A 17,608-nucleotide genomic window follows, 5' to 3' on the forward strand; every position below is an offset into this window, starting at 1 on the left:
TTGATGCTAGTACGAAACTAATGGCTGAGGATGTCATTATTAGATATCGTACGTCTCTAAAATGGTCGCAGATTGCCGCTTTGGCCAGGAATTAATCTCAGATGCACTGGAAGTTGGAAGACACACATGACGTCCTCCAAGGTCAGACGACATGTAGTACGCGTAAGAAGGGCACTGCATCTAAAATCGTCAGATATTCTTCGAGCTTCCAGAAGAATTAGGGTTATGGGGATCCTTGAGTAGGTTACCGAATGACCGTGTGTCGACTTGGGCCAGAAACGATGACCTCACCTACCAGTAGATAACGCGTGGTCATGTGCAGAACTCTCGTATTTTGGACTGTTTGGCTAGACCACCAAATTTGGAAAATACCTATTTTCTTTCTCTTCTTGACGCGTCTCGAAGTCGAAAACCGTGACAATGTCCAAGGCTCTGAAGGCAAAAGATCAGCTGGTGGCAAGTACTTCCCTGCAACGTTTCTCGCTTGAGTAATAAAACCATTCTAGCGCATTCTGGTTCCTGCTGGCAAGGCTGCACCTACACCACCCGTTGGTCCAGCGCTTGGTGCGCGTGGTGTAAAATCTATGGATTTCTGCAAGGAGTTCAATGCGCGAACTGCGCACATTGAACCTGGAGTTCCAACTCCTACTTTAATCACCGTCGAGCCTGACCGCACTTTCTCGTTTATCACCAAAACACCTCCAACGACCTACCTCTTGAAAAAAACTGCGGGAATAGAAAAGGGTAGCGGTCGACCTGGCCACGAATTCACCGGAACAATTAGCCTCAAACACGTGTATGAAGTCGCAAAAATTAAAGCCAAGGATGCGCATCTCAAGCATTTGAAGCTCGAGTCGATAACCAGCACTGTTATTGGCACAGCGAGAAGTTTGGGTTTACAGGTTGTGCCGTGACCGCCGGTCACAGATATTCGCAGGAAAGGTACGCAAATGGTAGTATCGTATTGTTCTCCCGATGGGCTTACGATCGAGATTTGACTCGTGCGTGCCGCACCTTATCAATCTAAATGAAGTCATGCGATCTCTCATCGAGACCTTAGAACACGGGGTCGCCACTGCATCCCCCAGTCGATTTTTGTAAGATAGGCTCTAATTGGATGCATACCAAAGTCAAAGCACTGTTTGTGCACTAATCTACATCGTGTAATGAAGAGATGGAATAGGAAGCGCCTGATGCAACGAGGAGCAAGTGGACAAGGTTGAGTTCATTCACCTTAAATTACGCTTCTCTTCATTTGAGCAAGGACTCCGGTCTTCGTATACCGAGGTTGCCTTCTAGCGAGCGCTCCATTAACTCCAGGCCAGGTTGCCTAATTCAGAATTCATGAAACTTTATCTGAGCTTCCTCCACCCCCTTCATCCTCAGGTATAGGCGGTATTTTTGCCGCAGCGTTTACCAGAGGTCATGGGCTTATCACCAGTACCTTTGTCCTGCTTATGGGATTTCTCGCCATGCTGTAGACACGCCTCGGTCAGGTTTAACCGCATCTATCCCGCATTCATAGGACACGTTCTCAGGTCTAGTTCCACCGCCAATATCATGTATCCGACCTGCCATTTGGAGACGCTTCCTTACCGCGTGTTGGTTGGTGAAGATCTCGTCCTCCTCTTATTTCTCTCTTTCATTCGTGCGTTCTCTGAGTATTCTCGGCAACCTTCTCATGATAGACTGCTTGCTGATCTTTCGGTGACTCAGTGTATAAACGAACTATTTGCTCATGTGAGATAGAAGGTCCGCGTATCATACCGGATGACCTCGACGCCAATCTACGTCGCAGAGGAATCAGCGCTTGAGTGTTGAACGCGTGTTGTTCCTCGATCATGTCGGCCTCGACCTGAGTTGCTGCATCGGACCATTGCTCCACACAAGTCTCCAGACCACATAACGACACCACGCTTCCTCGACTACACGTTTGTTGTGTGCTCATCTTTATCTATCACAAGTCCACGTTGTCGATGGATATTCACGATCCGGTGAAAAACAAGAGGGGTATGCGGATGTTATCATGTTATTCCACAATATAAAAGACTGGGTTTTCAACGTCGAACCCCCCAGCACTTGGCGAAAACCAGCACATCCTCCCGAAAACATCGATAGCTCTCTTCCTTTGTTTACTCTATGGCAGCACAGTCAAACGAGGTACTTTCGTGGACTAGTCAGGATCCGCGCGAGAGTCAACTCTTTAATGCGTGGGGTGTTGTCTATCGCTTTGCGGTATGCAACTCCGCAACGTTCGTAGGTCGTAATGGACCCTGATCGACTTTCTTAGACTGTAGTGGCCCCTAGTGGGCAGAGTACTACGACCCTCTGGCGAGCGGTACGAGCTAACAAGGAAGACCGCGTCGCAAAATTGGAATGGGCTTCGAACGGCGGCCTCGGCCGCGCAGTAATCGGCAAGGTACAGTGAAATCTAGACGTCCTTGGGATGCTATTGTTCTGACCGCGTTCCTTCAGAATACAGTACCGATGTCCGACTTGGTTCGGCCTGATCCACGATACCCGGTCAGTATCCATCAAATCTTCTCGATTGCGATATCGCTTACCACTATCCATAGGGCGCGCGCATATTCAACGCACCTGATGGTCTGACATACCGCTGGCGGCAGACCCAAGGTTCCGCTGATGTCGTGGTACGTACTTACTTCTTGTCCTCCGGAGGTATACTGACTAAGTATTGCATCCGCAGCTGGAAGATTCAGCTGGAAATATCGTTGCAGTCTTCCGCCCCACACGACCAACACGGTATCAAATTGGGGATGTCTATGGTGAGCTGCACTTTCTGCGAAACTCTGGAGCAGCTACCATCGTGAGTATTTTTTTTACCCCGCTCTTGCTACGCGACGGCTCAATTTTCCCTCGTTTCAGATGCATCCCCCAATCATGGACACGGTCACAGTGACCGCCATGCTATACCGGTTTTGCCAGGCATTTGGCCTTTGATACTCATCTTTAACGCATGTTAGCAATGTTATTCGCACTGTAAATTGCCCCATATTTCCCTTTGTACGTATCATCGTCGCATTCTTCCACGCATGTAATGCTATCCATTTCATACAAAATTTTCCTTCCGAACGAGCCGGGCGCAGCATCAACAAATCCAGAGAGGCGACTTTGACATCTTCCGATGATCGATAAAATTCCAAAACACGGGTTTCCGTCACTCACGTGTAGGTGCACGATGCAAGCATACCTCATTGTGCTAATACGAATCGCCCACAATCATTGCGCTAAGGCGATAAAATCCCACCGTCATTTGATTTCATACAATCTGAGTCCAAATGACGCGGTATCTACAATTTCCCCTTTGTCAGGGACGCTTCTTCTGATGTCACAGCGTCGATAATCTCATCCACTGTACGTACGACCCATTCGGTGCCTTCATCGCTGGAGAGATACTTGTCTTCGTCGTTCAAGTTCTCCTCATTGCGGGCTTTGAGAAGACCGAAAACGTGGCTGATAAGTTGAGGCCCAACTCTCCCCTCCGCACGGAGAGTGGCGACGCCGACAACCGATCCAAGAGCGCGAGTAAGGTTTCCTTGTTCCAAGTCACCTCGTGGCAAGGGCGACAAAACCGTACCATAAGCCTGGATGATGAACGCTGTGAAATCGAATTAGACTCTTATGCATGGCAACACGTAAACTTGAGGAGCGCCAGGAGGCAATGCGATATTTTACCGGGTTTGATAACAGCATGGGGGAAATGGAATCAAGAACGTACTGATGAAATCAGGATGAAGGTCCCCCAGCTTGTTGTACAGCTTGAGTGCGTGAGGCTGGTAAATTGAATTCCACAACGTCATACCCCTTTTGACGGTCGCCTCGATGGTCTGAGGAGTCGCATCCCTGAAGAAAATTTACGCAAAAAAGATATAACGCTGGGATATGCCTCGTGTTCACAAACTACATACCTGATGGAGTTTTTCCGCAACGCGGAATAGACGTCTTCTTCGAGCGCGTCCTTTAGGCCCGTCAAGGAGAGAATCGTCTGGAATTACGTTCAGTCACCTGACCTCGGCATTACACACAGCGTCGTGGCTTCTGCCTAGATCGAGTACGAGGCGCCGCCGGTATCCGAGGCCATCATGCTTCTCAATTTCATGCAATTGTACTCACTCGAGGTACGCCAACGAAGATGACGCTCTTTAGAGCGGCCTCCCGCATGAGGGCAGCTTTGTACACGACCTCCGCAAGGCTCTTTCGCGATTCAGCCAAGCTTGGCTCGCTCCTTGTGACGAATCGATACAAGTGACCGACAGAAGCCGGTCTGTTGGTGGTAAGGAGTGTGCATGTCTGTTATCTCCGATTGAATGGGGCTAGAAGAGCAATTTCGCAAGAGGGATACGTACCGAGAGGACGAGCCATCCGTTTTCAGCGTTTCGTTGCTTTGCCTCGTTCAGGGTGCGGGTGAACACACCATGAAGCTTGCTAGCAGAGGGGCTTGGCCAAGCTTCCGGGTTACGGAGCGTTAGGAGCTGTTTAACTGCAGGAGGCAAGTGTTTAACCATGTCGTTACTCCGTTGCAGTCGTGCACAGTTCTGACAAAAGGACGACTATATACGTGGGGTCGGACTTGCAAGTCCGACCTGCTGATCCCTTGACGGTACCCCGTATGCGGGATTCCGTGGAGAACGAAACACATGTTAGATCTGGGCTGTTCTAAGACTCTGAGACCGTAGCTGTAATATTTTCGTTGATCCTTTTTCCTTTTTTAGAACGATCTACGTGTCGGAATACAGTCCTTTCCAGTTTCCGGTCTGGTTGCTACTAGTGCTCTCGGAAAAACTTCGTTAGCTCTTGCAGGCTCATCATGTAAACGTTTCCCTCCCTCGCATGCCATCACAGAAAAAGATAATTGATTGCGGAAATAAAGTCTGCATCGTTCAACAAAAGCACGACTTTTACGGTCGATTGCGTCGCATACCAGGCGACATGCGAAACCAGCACACTACATCAAGCTTGCGACCAGATGGTGAGATAAACGATAAGTAGAATGAATGAAGCAAATCCAAAATGTGGTTGGAATGATCTATGGAAATATAGAGGGTATCATCGGGAGTTGATAGGTAGATCTAGCCTGAGCCTGAACCCCGCGGGTTATGTATTAGTCATGATCAGAACTAAAGATTTCCTCAGCCAAAGTAGTTGTAGGCAAGAGAAGTGGGCTGGTCGTCGCTGCTAAGAAGCGCGTTGGCAGTGTCGACGCCTTGAAGGTCACTCATAACGCCTGACATGCGACAGATGAGCAAATGAAGGACGGAAATGAAAAAGGTTCGTACCGAAGGGGAAGGCAGCTTCCATCCAGGGGGTGCTGTTCACAAAGTCGATGATAATGCTCGCAAAAGCATAGACCTCATCCTGGCTGGCCTGACCACCAGTGCCGCTGAAGTTCTTCAAGGAGACGTCAGAGTTGAAAGAAGGTATGGTGTGAATGAATTACCTGGTCAGCAAACTCGGTAGCCCAGATGGGCAAGTTGTAGAGGTCGTGCAACTGAGTGGCATAGCTGATGAAATCTGTAGCGTTAGTGCTGTAGAAGTGGAAGGCGACGGCATCAATCTAATGGGAGAAAATGAGAAGGGAATTAAAATTAAGATGAAAATAGACGAACCTGGCAACCAGAGCAGGCTGAGAAGAAACCAGCCATCCAGTCAAGACCAGCCTGATCATTTGTGCAAGCAGGGGAGATGAGGTAGTAGCCTTCGTCCTTCAAAGGGTTGATATATTGCCACCAGAGAGAAGCGCCATCCTGGGGGCTCATGTTGGACTGGCTAGATTCGTTGGGCCTAAAATAATGTGTCAGGGACAGGGGACAAAAATAGGGCTGTGGAACGGACTCGTTCATGCCAAGGACGTAGTTAGCGTAACCTTTAACGACCAATTGCTGGAAGTCAGAAACCTGGTCATAACCCCAGAGCATGGGAATAGCGGTAAGGCCATAAAGGTTGTCTGGCAAGTAAGGGCTCCATGTGTAGAGGCTGTGACGGGATTAGAAAAATGAAGAGATGAAATTTGAAATTACATACAATCCAACATTTGGTTGACTTGCGAAGTTAGAGAGGTAGTCGGCGTTTCCGTTAGGCCAGCCTAAACCCCACTTCTTACCACCAGTGGAAGTAGTGGAAGTGCCAGTGGAACTGGGAGTGGCAGCGGGGGTGGTGGAGGTGGAGAAAGATGAACTTTCGGGGACCACTGTAGAGACCACCGTAGTAGAAGGAGTGTATGCAACAGGAGTAGAAGCAGCGTAGGTGGAAGAAACAGTGTATGCTCCTGTGGTGGAACTGTCACCGTAAGTAGAGGAGAAGCCAGTGCTAGTTGGCTTTGGCTTGCAGCGACCAGCGGAGGATGAGGATGGGGTGTCACGCTTCCTCTTTGCGACTGCGTCATGACCAATAGCATAACGAGCTACATGGGAGCGATCTGAGACTACCAAGGCATTTACAGAACCAGAATTTATGGCAAGAAGGGCGACCGAAGTCAAGGCAAGAAGGTTGAACAATTTGAGAGCGGCCATTGTTGATTGAGGAGGCACGAACTTGGGGAATAAAAACGTCAAAGAGACGGTCTTTATAAAGCGGGATTGAAAGAAATATAGGCACGGAAATTGAGAGAGTGTGGTATGAAATGAGTGAGATAGAGCCGTAAGCTCTGCGGGCGGGGGTTTGTATGAACAAGGAACAAGTAAAGAATCAAACCAAAAAATTAAAAATTAAAAACCATTTTATCTATTGAATTATGTCAGCTCTCACACGGGCAGTAACGATCGTCATGACATTTTGACGGTTGACAATCACCGTTGTATGTGGAGCATCGATGCTCATCGTAGAAGACAGTGACGGGGCAATCGTACATCGTGCATATAGATAATCGAACCGAGTAATACAGAAGTTGCCGTATAATATGAGTCATAATAACATGAGGCGAAACGTGTTTGTTTGTGTAAAAATCAGTTTTACAAAAAGGGCAGCGTCTAAAATCGCCCAAACAGTTTCTTTTTCTTTAACTTTCAACTTTTTTTTTGCCAATCGAAGAAACCGCGGTTCATCAATAGTTCATCCCATCACCCCAATCGTCCAATCCTCAAAAATGTCCGACGCCCAAGCCGCCCATGTCACAGAGAACGGCGTGCCTCCGGCTGCGCAAGAGTATGTCATCGAAGAAGCTCCCGCTCTCAAAGTATATATATCCTTTGCCTATTTCTTACCCGCTAATTCTCTCTTATTCTCAAAAGGTCTTCGCTGGCAATCTTGCGTACTCTACTACGGATGAAGGGCTCAAGTCTTTCTTCGCCCCCGTGCAGAGCGACATGTAACTTAATCTATAGCATAGCTTTTACTTCATCTAACCACTTTTCGCTTCACAGTATTTCAGCTCAGGTCATCCTGCGAGGTCCCAGATCTGCAGGCTATGGCTTTGTCACCATGTCCAGCGAACAGGCTGCCCAAAGAGCCGTCGAGCTCCTTAATTCACAGGAACTCGAAGGCCGCAAGGTCATAGTCGAAATTGCCAAGCCATCTGAACAAAAGGACAAAGAAAAGAAGGAGAAAAGGGCCAAGAGGAGACCAAACAGGCGCGGTGCCAAGGCCGTCCCTGGTGAGGTCACCGATGCAGAGGCAAATGGCGACGAAATCAAGGCGGATGATTCAGCCGCTGCTGCTCCGGGCACTGACGAAGCAGCTAAGCCCAAGAGAAAAAAGAAGAAGAGCAGCGTATGTAATACGCACACTTTTTTTACATACACTCGTTCATTTCGCTTCTAGCGCAAGTCCCGTAAGCCTGCCCCTCTCGAAGGTGTCGAGGAGGCTGGCTGGGATGCCCCTGCTACAGACGATGCCCCTGACGCCACAGCCTCTGCCCCCAGGAAGCCTCGCGTAAGGAAGCCCAGAGCTCCTCGTCAATCCCGTCCTGTCGGTGAAGATCCCGTCGGCGAGCCCTCGAAGACCATGCTCTTCGTCGCCAACCTCGGCTTCAGCGTAGATGATGACACTCTCGCTACGCTCTTCACCGAAGCTGGTATCGACGTCATTTCCGCCCGCGTTGTTCGACGCCATTGGGGAACCCCTAGGAAGAGCAAAGGTTACGGCTTCGTCGATGTTGGTAGTGAGGAGGAACAGGTCAGGGCAATCGAGCTTGTCCAGGGCAAGGAAGTCGGTGGCCGCGCCATCGCCGTCAAGATCGCTGTCAATTCTGCCCGTCGGGAAGTAGCCGAAGAGGCTGAGTTCACTTCCTGATCGCACCATCCGCTCAATACGTGTGACCCTGGCCCTCATGTTCATTTGACTTTACCTTAACTTAACGCATGTTCACTTTCCGGTGCAAGTTCATCGTGACTTAGTTTGTTCATCTCGCGCCGCGTTTTTTTACGAGTCAAGTCGTGCTTTCATTCTGGCGGTTTGGTGTTCTTTTTCTTCATCAAACTTTGTAGATTCGCTTGTAGTCAATTTGCGATGTCTACTAGGACTGCGGAAGTTTTTTCATGGCTATTGATGACCTCTTGACATGAATGATTGTGTGATTTTAGTATTCTCCGGCAAGCCAATAGAAGACGGTTGTCGTTCTATAAAAAAGATTATGGCATGTTTGTCAACCACGGCGAAGTCAATCCATGGCCGACGAGGATGATTACCTCTCAGACAAGTTTCTTGTCCAGTCTATAGCCGAATCTGCACCAAAAACGTATGCTCAGAGACGACAAGAAGCACTAAAGCAATCCCGAGTCAAGAATGAGCAGAACAAACTCAAAAGTCGACGTCAGATGGAGCAAGAGTCCAGAGAAGAGGGGCTTGGCAAGAGCCTGTTTGAGCGCGCACAGGAGGAGGAGGCGGTTGCAGGGGGGAGTAAGGCACTGGGCATCATGATGAAAATGGGGTTCAAGGTGGGGCAATCGTTAGGAAAGATCGAGGATCGCCCTCCAAAGGCCACAGTTCCCTCACCTAGGCCACCTCCGTCCGAGGATGAGTCTTGGCATGGTACATCCAGGGATCAGTCGGAATCTACGGACCTTGGAGAAGATGATAAAGGAAAGCCTCGACATCAGGTGGAGCCATTACCCCTCAATGAATGGCAAGGCAAGTCCGCTACCAAAACCAAAACCTGCATATGGAACGAGAAAAAACTAACTTGATGGCATCACTATTGCAGGGAAGAAAGGTATCGGTCTAGGGAAACGGGCACGCTCACCCAGCGCCGCAGATCGCCTCGCAAAAATGGCGAAGATGGCAGAGGCTGTCAGTCATGAGAGCTTCCGGGACCGCGCCCGTCGCGAATACGAAGAGCGGCGAGCAGAAGGTCGTCTTGCCCCTGCAAGACGGACGTGTCTCACACTTGACGAGAAAGCGGGCATCACAGTGCGTTTTATTTTACTTGTCAGTTACGTATGTTGGGATACTGAATTTGCGATAGTTCAATGTGCTCTGTTTGAACCCCAACGAACCGGAGTCTATACCACAAGGTCTTATGGACCCGCTTTCAGCCCATACACTACTAGTATCACCGTTACCCTCTGCCTTAATAGACACCTCCCAATCACATGCGGCGCGTCTCCACGCCCAAATGCGAGCCGATGCCCTGTTACCCGTCTCCTCCGGATTAGATGACGAAGACGACGACACCGGTGCCTTAACCGAGGAGGCCCCCACAACAGTGGAAGAATTCCCTCAAGAAGTCATCGAGGAAGCAGCTTATTTCCTACGACTGGGTGTAAGTAGACTTTTATGGAATAGTTTGATGTTTGCCCCTGACTATATGATATGATATGATGCAGCCGCGGGACCGCTTAAAGCTTCTCCTCGATTATCTCCGGGAGAAATATGCTTACTGTTTTTGGTGTGGGACGCAGTATGAGGATAGTAGCGATTTGGCAGAGAGTTGTCCAGGGCCGGACGAAGATGATCACGACTAGATGTTCCCTCTGTAGCCAGCAATTGTATGATTGCTCTCAACGTACAATTTCCCTACGAAAATCCAGATATAGTACAATCACGAGTCCGAAAATTTCACAAGCAAAGAGCGAGTGTGTGACAAGTATGAGAAAGGAGACGAGAGATCTGAGACGAAATGCGAAGGAGAGCGTGTATACATGTATAGAGAGAGAGAGAGGATTAAAAGGTCCGTAAGTCCTTTCTTGTAATACGAGGCGACTACATCGTACACAAGCTGTAGAGTGGAAACGTCCATTGTTCCAAAGTAAACTAGCGAGGGACCGGGGGGATGGTGGGCAATGACATGGGCATCAATGATGGAGGGGTGATAATTTCTGGCCTCTCAACGTATTCCCGTTCCCGTTGAGCGAAAGTGAGAACGGTGGGTGAGTTCTGAGGTGTCTTGCGGCGAACGTATGATGATATAGGGGTGATGGATGATCTTTCTCTCTTGGAGAAATGAAGGGGTGAAGGTCGTCGTGTGCGTTGAGGAGACGAAGGGGGATTCGGTGATGAAGACTGTATTTTCTGGTAAGAAAAAAAAGGAGGTAAAAACTGATGTGACTTACCCTGCTAGAATCTTCTTGATCACTCTGACTGTGTGTCAACGACACTACACTGCTTTGTCTAGCAGTAGACTTGAGGGAACAATGCAATGAGACAAGGAACGCATTGATAAGCCAAATGACTCACACTAGCTGAAATATATGGCGAGTATCTCACTGCTCTGAGACGAGATGCGCCTGGGCGCCTATCAGACTCAATGTCTCGGGTTGTGGATAGATTGGCGCAGCGGATGGAAGGGCTCCAACCGTCAACAGAGCTGCCCAATGAAGAACAAGATGAACAAGATGATGAACGATCTCGCGTCCTGACGATAGTCGGGGTAGATGCTGGCTTAGCATCAGCATCTTCATTGTTAATGCCGAGAGAAGCCATGAGTTCAATGAATGAAGGGAGAGCGGCCATAAACACGACGATCTTAGACGTAGTACGACGTCGGGAGAGCGGTCTTCGATGGGCAATCTGGTAAGAGGACCATAGTTATAAGGATGTTTTGACGCCTTGGATACGGCCCACGGTTGTCAGGAAGGACGGTCGCCACCTACGAAAACGCTGGAGTTCCACTTGTGACATTATTTTCTTGAAGGTTTGCACTATCAATAGTAGGGTTCCAGCCCTGTCGGCAAGGAGATTGAGAATAAGGGTATGGGCGCTATTGAACTGACCATAAGAAGATCTAACGTCGACTAGTACTGGGAAACATTGTAATACAACATTCACGGATCCTTATTGTTCGTAAAACAATCAACTACAACATTGGACTTGCTCGACATCGAGGATAACAATGAACTTCCAAGCTGTGGAAGAGGGTATTAAAACTGATTGCAGGGTGACAGTCTCCATGCCTGTACAACTTGCAACTAGGTTTCCATCATTCATAACCAAGCCTACTATACCCTCATCAAGGCTTCCAGCCAGATCTTTCTATCGCGATCGCCGAGTCTCTATAGCGCTCGTCTCCATGCAAAGTACTCGCGCCTATACCGTGACTCACGTGTATCACACCATGTCACGCGCTAGTCACGCGTTTCGACTACCAACCCTTTTTCGTTCAAGTCTGCGATGAACCAGCCAGGACAACAAAATACGAATGCTGCAGGGGGCACCTACATACCCGTGCAGCGTCAGGATATGGAATATATTTGCGCAGGTATTCATGACCGCCCGTGGGCATCACTTTGCAAGCCTATCTGATCAACGTTTGAAAGATTGCGGTGCCAAGAATGAGATAAAATCTAGGGAACCGATACGTTGTCGCGAGTGTGGTCATCGTATCATGTACAAGAAACGAACGAAGCGGAGTATGTATCTTCCCACTGTTGCTCTTGAAACCAAGCAACTGTTGACCTTTTCCATTAGTGGTTCAGTTCGAGGCCCGGTGATGTTCCCCGGTCGCAAAACAAATGTCAAATGTGAGTAGTGATGAAGCTATATTTTAAAAGTAATAACACGTTAAGCACGGATTACAGACACTGCGATTATGTTGATTACTATACAGTATAAGGATATACACCTGACACTTCGAACACCTCGTTACCACCGCCCCAGCCCCTTGCACCACACATTCAAGAAACATGTAACCACGAGCCGATCCAGTAGTGCACTGGCGCGCGGGGTGACCCTTAGTATCCTTTCTTGATTCGACCACGACGCAATGTATTTGTCTTGCGAATCTACGCACTGTTGGTAGGAGCACGTCAGAGGACGCAACGTGCCAGCTTCGGTGACACGTACATATAAGTCGGTCTTATTGTCTGCAATCTTCCACTTGTAACCGGCACCAGTACCAGATTTGAATCTGCGCGAACTAGGATCCGTGAAATGCATTAGGGACCAGGATATGATCCGAGTGAAATATCCTACTGGCTAGTCGCATTTTTGATCTTGCGGAGATCCTTGACAGAAACCTGGTAACAAACTTATTAACAGGGTGCGTCGAGGCGACCACACCATGGATCTCACCTCTTCTGAGTCAACGCCAAAATACACGGCGGTGGCATTAGTGTTCGAGCTCCACTTGATCTGTCCAGCGGTCTCGAAGCTCAAACTATTCATATTCTTTCGATGATAAGTTGTGATTCCAGTAGATGATCCGGTCATCGAATGTAAGAACTGCAAAGACATTCAAAACAACGCATTTTAATCAAAGAGCAACTTCGACGCACCTTGTATAGTTCCAGTTCCTCATATGATGCTGGTCCTATCACCTGGTACACTCGGAACGACCGCATGTCAGCGTCGGAGTCGGTGGAATAAACAAAACGGAAGACCATGTCGGTTTCAGCCATAGTAGCTGTGGACTTTTTTTTCGTGTCCGAAGGAGGAATGAAGTTGCGGATTTAGTTTACATGATTATAAGATGAAGGCCGATAGAATATTAAATGACAGCTGTAATGAACTTCGCGCGGACAGAAACGCGGACAGAAACGCAGCCAAGGAATTTGCGGCGTACTATAGCGTGATCCGAATATATGGTTGGGAGAGTTCGAGCCGAGTCACTGATCTATCAATGCAATGACGCATTCTAAGTCAATGCTTAGTACACCAGCGGGCAACAATGAGCCATTGTGACGGTAAGCGATAAGTGATTGCGTGAAAAGGTGAGCGTGAGGTAATCATTGAAGCGCCATTTTTGAAGATTCCACTGCTCACACTGTCGATGACCTCATCTTTTGCTGAAATTAGAATGCTTCCGCGCGGTTTGCCGTCGGTTGCTGCTCAAAACATTTTTCAAATTTAGGTGCCTATTAACTTTAACGTGAGATGCAGTATCGAGAGATGGCCAAGTATTATCACCCACCCCATAAAAAAGCTAAAAGCCTGCTTCAGCCTGATCAGTCGGGGTAAGATTGTTGACGTACGTAGGCGAATGATGCGAAATTCATACAAGTCGCCGGGTCGGCAGAACCAAAAGAAATGGCACGTAGACGTACCACGTAGTCACTAGTGACAACGGTGATCACGAGTGATCGCGGCGAATGAACGAGAAAAATACCCTGCAAACCACGTGTCACGTCAAGTCAAATTTCATGAATACATACAAGCAGGGCTGCATAACTCGATTGGAGTGTGAACGTTCTGCGACGAAAAACCGCAACAATCAGGGTGGAGACGATGAATCTATTCTGATCTGAACTTTGACAATACATTACCCAATAGTATTGGGAGAGTATTTCTCCCAAAGGCCTTGTCGCCCGAGACATGCAGGACCCGATGCAGTCGGCATGAAGAAATTCTGTCATGGACAATGTCGTGGTGTCAATGCTAAGGGTCATCATCAACACGCTGTGCGGGATGACGATAAAAGGATATTAAAGTCCAGCGAACATATAATGGCAGAACTCAAACCTCCATTTCGTGGGATCTGCGCAGATGATAGTCAAGGGTTGTGTCAAAAAAGATCTAGGTGGAGATAGCATGATCTGATAGGGAGTAGAGCTCAGTAGAGACGGCCTCGAGGCCTATGTTGCCGATATCTTGTTGACGTCGTATAAAACTTAGCTAATGTCGAAAATTGAAGGCCCTGCATGATCATGTGAGAGTATCAGTATTTTTAAATTGAGCCAAGTTTTGCTGAGGTATACAATTCTTTCGCGGGTATGATATATAAGAACCACTCACACCTGCATCATACACGGCGTTGCTAGATACAAAGCGGAGCGAGCAAGGGAGACCAGGCAGCATGCCAGATACGCAGGTAGCAACCAAAGCAATATTGCGCTCGGAGAGAACTGAGCTGATGAGTATGAGTCTATTTAAATAAAAACGATAGGCAACAAATTAGCGCAACGAATATATGGCGGGAACGCTGACCTTCACCTCGAGGATCTTCATTAAGTAAGTTAGACGCGGTGCCACCATGCCGAATAATGACGATTATGCCGAATTCGAACAAAGACTGACACAGATGATTATGTAAGCATTTGTAATGGGGAATATCGGCAATTGATCAACCGGACGTTGGAGGAGGCATTGCAATTCAGTTGCAGTCAGCACCAACTCGCTGCCGTCGCTTACAACGCGGTCTTGCAAATATCGTTGACCGCTCGTACTCACTTTTGACCAACTTCTTTTTTTTTCCCATAATGCCAGATCATGATGCGCCTCGCAGTGTGTCTGGGGAAATCGATCTAGTATGCTCCTTTATTACTTACTGTCTATCGCTCATGGGTCTAATATCTAATTCTGTAGGACTCTGACGTTGAGTCCCATATAGATCAAGCTGAAAATGAAAGTGGTGCTCATGGCCCAAATAAGCCGGGCAGGAAAAAAAACCCAAAGTTTGTCCACTTTAGACTAGTTGCAGTAAGCGCCATTGACCACCTGAGAAGCTCTCAGGCAGCGCGTCGCGACCAGAATCGTATTGCCCAGCGTGAGTTTCGTCTGAGGAAGCAGCAAAGGGTGCGCTGGTTCGTAATCACCCCCGACATCGTCATACTAAATTCGCACTTTTCAACAATCAGATCCGTGACCTCGAAGCACGCGTGGAATTGCTTTCTGCGTCCCAAGATGAAGCTCTGATCGACTGTAGAGCAGTTATGAGGGGTACGCAATACTAGCAGTTTCTGTTGGTCTTGCTCAACATACTCAATATTTTATAGATCTTATGGCTGAAAATCACGTCCTTCGCGGCCTCCTAAAGAGCGTAGCCGGTTTTATCGGGGATGGTGCCGGTGGTGTGCTGGTGAAGCTTGGTTGGGACATGACAGACTTTGACAGCTTCGTCAATAAGTCGGAAACTGACACTGCATGGGAGAGTTTCCAAGCCCGCAAACATTCTCAGAAGACTTCCCAAACATCTAACGCAATGACTTCAATGCTTGGGGAACCGAGTAATACAGCAAAACGTCCAGCAGAAGACGACGGAGGGTCTGCACCAGCGAAGAAGTCAAGAGGCATGAGTAGCTCAGAACAAAACGGCGACCGCCGGGATTCTTACTCGCTCATGCTACCTATGAGCTCTGCGGTGCCTCCCGCTAGCTCCTTATATCCACCACCACCCCCGCCAGGACGTTCTTCTCAGGACAATTTGTTTTCGGATCTCATGCAATCAGGGAATTCGCCTGTCTTCATGCCCACTACGACTTCTAGCACCCCAAGTCATTATGCTACCTCGGCTGATTATCAGTCTTATATGCCCCAAATGAACATGAACGTTGAGCAACGCTTAGGGGCAATGTCCTACTCGAGCAAAACAAATCCAGCCGTCCCTGCTCCACATCGGGTGTTACCTCAAAATACATTAACCAACGAAGAACCTGATGATAACGACGTGGCAGAACTCCGAGATCCCAAAAAGATCGAAGCTATGAAATTAATCAAGTCAGTTTCATTCTTGTTCTGTCGTCTCACGTCTGAGCCTCCTTTTAGGTATCATCTCGACAATTTCATGAGAAACGGTGCTTATTGTCTTCCGGCGTCATTACGACCAACTCTGGTACAGAGGTGAGCGCGAGTCTTCCAAGTTCGCCGGTTATATACTATACTTACTCACTTGACACCTTCAAGAACGATTAATCATGGTATGCATGTTTCGCCTTCTCATTGATATGATCTAACTTTTTCTTACAGAAAGTGTTATCGACCGTATTATATATCCTGAGCTCAGGGATCGTGTAATCCTCCTTCGAGGTAGCCAAATAGTCATTTTCGAGCCCGTCGATGTTCTGATGTTTTTGCCAGGGCAACTTTCCTTAGCAGACTGTCTTTTTGACTACAAGAAAGCAATCAAGCTTCATGGAGACGATGTTCTTGCCCAGCACAACTGGGAACTTTCTGAATGGTGGTTGCGGAAATACAGGTGCGCCCTTCAAGCTGTCCAATGCCCATACAGCTTCCTCATTATACACCAGTTACCTTATCGATAAGACGACTTTGAATATCTGTAATCGCTGGAGGCACGAACGCGGTGAACCCGACTTGTCGCTATCCGACATTGGTGCTCAAGGAGAGTCACCTGCATCCTAGGACTGTTATGTGTGCGGGCTTCACTATGAAGCCTTGCAAGCCTTATTATAATGCGGTCATTGTACGTGCACAGATTCCGTGCGGTAATATATTGTATGTATTCTGGGTTACGTCTATGTAGACACATGGATGTTGTAGAAACACAACTGCACACGTAGTGGTGTATACTGCACCGAGCACCATGAGCAACTCATGCCTTGATAAGTAGACATGTGTAAGCTCACCCGACCGTGAAATATTATGCAAGTGTAACCCTTCATCTACCAAGAAGCTTTGCGCACACCAGGGAGTTCCAGGTTCAACGCCTTCAGTCGGAATTGATACTGTCAAAGTCACAAGATGAGGACACGTTCAACAAAATACCAAGCAGGTCACGTACTCGGCAAAGCGCGAACTCGCTCATGATCCCCCGACCACGTCCAGATTCCGAGCAACGGTTCTTCACCGTCGTAGGACGAGTGTACTTTCCAAACGTGTTCAGTTGCAGCTGAGCCTGGTGTCGCACTTGCGGGGACAGGGTCTCGTTGCGCGCCACATATAGATAGGCCCTACGGAGGACCTCATTAGCCTTCACGACGTTGCGAGCCTTGATGTCTCGGAGTACGCGAGCGTTAGGCATGACGACTAGGGACTTTGACCGAAGGTTGGTCAAAAGCTTTTGGAAAACAACTGCAAACATTGTCCCTTACCGTGTCGTCGGTAACATCCGGCACAACCTCAAAGTCCGAGTCGAACAACCTCGAACGCAAACATAGCTCGAGAGGGAGGACATGGGCAGAGTGTCGGTGCGCAAACCATACGTTCCCTTTACTAATCCTTTCTGCTCACGATGGATTACACGAGCAGCTATAGAATGCCCATTTCCAAAAGTTTTCGTCTAACGTACCAACAACGCCGCAGATTTGTTTCAACTCTGTTCGGCCTCACATTTTTTGCGTCTGTGGTGACGGTTTCGGCATCCAACGTGCTACCATGTCCTGTGCGACCTGACCGGAGCCGGTACGCTGATACGGAGGGGAAGGCAGGGGGGCAAAGTCCTGCGCCGGTGGTAGAGAGGAGGCCAAGGAGGTGGATTCAGGAAAAACCATCCACGGAGGACACGCCGACTTAAGTTATTGCTGATGAGAAGACCTGACATGGA

The 17,608-nt window shown here is 48.4% G+C and overlaps 11 protein-coding genes across 11 annotated transcripts; 6 read left to right on the forward strand and 5 right to left on the reverse strand.

The window, feature by feature from the left end:
* The first annotated feature begins 182 nt into the window (after nucleotides 1-182).
* On the forward strand, nucleotides 183-1,329 carry EDB91DRAFT_420795 (ribosomal protein L11, RNA binding domain-containing protein). The gene is made up of 2 exons (XM_041327215.1): nucleotides 183-456; nucleotides 507-1,329. Exons 1-2 carry the CDS (start codon nucleotides 421-423, stop codon nucleotides 912-914), a joined length of 444 nt encoding a protein of 147 aa, XP_041183184.1. The 5' UTR covers nucleotides 183-420; the 3' UTR covers nucleotides 915-1,329.
* A 615-nt stretch (nucleotides 1,330-1,944) lies between these two features.
* Nucleotides 1,945-3,053, forward strand: EDB91DRAFT_420765 (uncharacterized protein). Its single transcript, XM_041327214.1, has 6 exons — nucleotides 1,945-2,235; nucleotides 2,291-2,419; nucleotides 2,476-2,523; nucleotides 2,577-2,651; nucleotides 2,708-2,827; nucleotides 2,887-3,053. The coding sequence occupies exons 1-6, from the start codon at nucleotides 2,140-2,142 to the stop codon at nucleotides 2,959-2,961; spliced, it is 543 nt and encodes a 180-aa protein (XP_041183185.1). The 5' UTR covers nucleotides 1,945-2,139; the 3' UTR covers nucleotides 2,962-3,053.
* A 258-nt stretch (nucleotides 3,054-3,311) lies between these two features.
* EDB91DRAFT_1242821 (uncharacterized protein) lies at nucleotides 3,312-4,526 on the reverse strand (the record flags this gene model as incomplete). The annotated part of the gene is made up of 5 exons (XM_041322227.1): nucleotides 3,312-3,619; nucleotides 3,740-3,864; nucleotides 3,930-4,006; nucleotides 4,135-4,311; nucleotides 4,368-4,526. The coding sequence occupies 5 exons, from the start codon at nucleotides 4,524-4,526 to the stop codon at nucleotides 3,312-3,314; spliced, it is 846 nt and encodes a 281-aa protein (XP_041183186.1).
* Nucleotides 4,527-5,150: 624 nt separating this feature from the next.
* On the reverse strand, nucleotides 5,151-5,936 carry EDB91DRAFT_1043138 (uncharacterized protein; the record flags this gene model as incomplete). The annotated part of the gene is made up of 5 exons (XM_041313042.1): nucleotides 5,151-5,245; nucleotides 5,298-5,409; nucleotides 5,459-5,575; nucleotides 5,628-5,802; nucleotides 5,854-5,936. 5 exons carry the CDS (start codon nucleotides 5,934-5,936, stop codon nucleotides 5,151-5,153), a joined length of 582 nt encoding a protein of 193 aa, XP_041183187.1.
* A 1,062-nt stretch (nucleotides 5,937-6,998) lies between these two features.
* Nucleotides 6,999-9,925, forward strand: EDB91DRAFT_1326349 (uncharacterized protein). The gene is made up of 8 exons (XM_041325224.1): nucleotides 6,999-7,192; nucleotides 7,248-7,324; nucleotides 7,380-7,729; nucleotides 7,808-8,234; nucleotides 8,762-9,084; nucleotides 9,158-9,363; nucleotides 9,419-9,715; nucleotides 9,780-9,925. Exons 1-8 carry the CDS (start codon nucleotides 7,103-7,105, stop codon nucleotides 9,915-9,917), a joined length of 1,908 nt encoding a protein of 635 aa, XP_041183188.1. The 5' UTR covers nucleotides 6,999-7,102; the 3' UTR covers nucleotides 9,918-9,925.
* A 243-nt stretch (nucleotides 9,926-10,168) lies between these two features.
* EDB91DRAFT_420889 (uncharacterized protein) lies at nucleotides 10,169-11,187 on the reverse strand. Its single transcript, XM_041327217.1, has 3 exons — nucleotides 10,630-11,187; nucleotides 10,506-10,574; nucleotides 10,169-10,455 (listed from the first exon to the last, which is right to left on the reverse strand). Exons 1-3 carry the CDS (start codon nucleotides 10,903-10,905, stop codon nucleotides 10,207-10,209), a joined length of 594 nt encoding a protein of 197 aa, XP_041183189.1. The 5' UTR covers nucleotides 10,906-11,187; the 3' UTR covers nucleotides 10,169-10,206.
* A 375-nt stretch (nucleotides 11,188-11,562) lies between these two features.
* Nucleotides 11,563-11,920, forward strand: EDB91DRAFT_1043691 (DNA directed RNA polymerase; the record flags this gene model as incomplete). The annotated part of the gene is made up of 2 exons (XM_041313078.1): nucleotides 11,563-11,650; nucleotides 11,709-11,920. 2 exons carry the CDS (start codon nucleotides 11,563-11,565, stop codon nucleotides 11,918-11,920), a joined length of 300 nt encoding a protein of 99 aa, XP_041183190.1.
* Nucleotides 11,867-13,126, reverse strand: EDB91DRAFT_420884 (uncharacterized protein). Its single transcript, XM_041327216.1, has 5 exons — nucleotides 12,666-13,126; nucleotides 12,463-12,612; nucleotides 12,364-12,407; nucleotides 12,235-12,307; nucleotides 11,867-12,180 (listed from the first exon to the last, which is right to left on the reverse strand). Exons 1-5 carry the CDS (start codon nucleotides 12,786-12,788, stop codon nucleotides 12,034-12,036), a joined length of 537 nt encoding a protein of 178 aa, XP_041183191.1. The 5' UTR covers nucleotides 12,789-13,126; the 3' UTR covers nucleotides 11,867-12,033.
* Nucleotides 13,127-14,585: 1,459 nt separating this feature from the next.
* Nucleotides 14,586-16,467, forward strand: EDB91DRAFT_1242827 (uncharacterized protein; the record flags this gene model as incomplete). The annotated part of the gene is made up of 10 exons (XM_041322228.1): nucleotides 14,586-14,633; nucleotides 14,692-14,780; nucleotides 14,832-14,901; nucleotides 14,964-15,045; nucleotides 15,102-15,822; nucleotides 15,871-15,945; nucleotides 16,009-16,022; nucleotides 16,072-16,131; nucleotides 16,183-16,300; nucleotides 16,353-16,467. 10 exons carry the CDS (start codon nucleotides 14,586-14,588, stop codon nucleotides 16,465-16,467), a joined length of 1,392 nt encoding a protein of 463 aa, XP_041183192.1.
* A 260-nt stretch (nucleotides 16,468-16,727) lies between these two features.
* On the reverse strand, nucleotides 16,728-17,086 carry EDB91DRAFT_1044111 (uncharacterized protein; the record flags this gene model as incomplete). The annotated part of the gene is made up of 2 exons (XM_041313104.1): nucleotides 16,728-16,790; nucleotides 16,847-17,086. The coding sequence occupies 2 exons, from the start codon at nucleotides 17,084-17,086 to the stop codon at nucleotides 16,728-16,730; spliced, it is 303 nt and encodes a 100-aa protein (XP_041183193.1).
* A 234-nt stretch (nucleotides 17,087-17,320) lies between these two features.
* Nucleotides 17,321-17,578, forward strand: EDB91DRAFT_1043864 (uncharacterized protein; the record flags this gene model as incomplete). Its single annotated transcript, XM_041313088.1, has 1 exon — nucleotides 17,321-17,578. One exon carries the CDS (start codon nucleotides 17,321-17,323, stop codon nucleotides 17,576-17,578), a length of 258 nt encoding a protein of 85 aa, XP_041183194.1.
* Between the last annotated feature and the right edge of the window lie 30 nt (nucleotides 17,579-17,608).

Source organism: Suillus paluster, assembly GCF_016628075.1.
Source record: "Suillus paluster strain FC165 chromosome Unknown EDB91scaffold_3, whole genome shotgun sequence".
Lineage (NCBI taxonomy): Eukaryota > Fungi > Basidiomycota > Agaricomycetes > Boletales > Suillaceae > Suillus > Suillus paluster.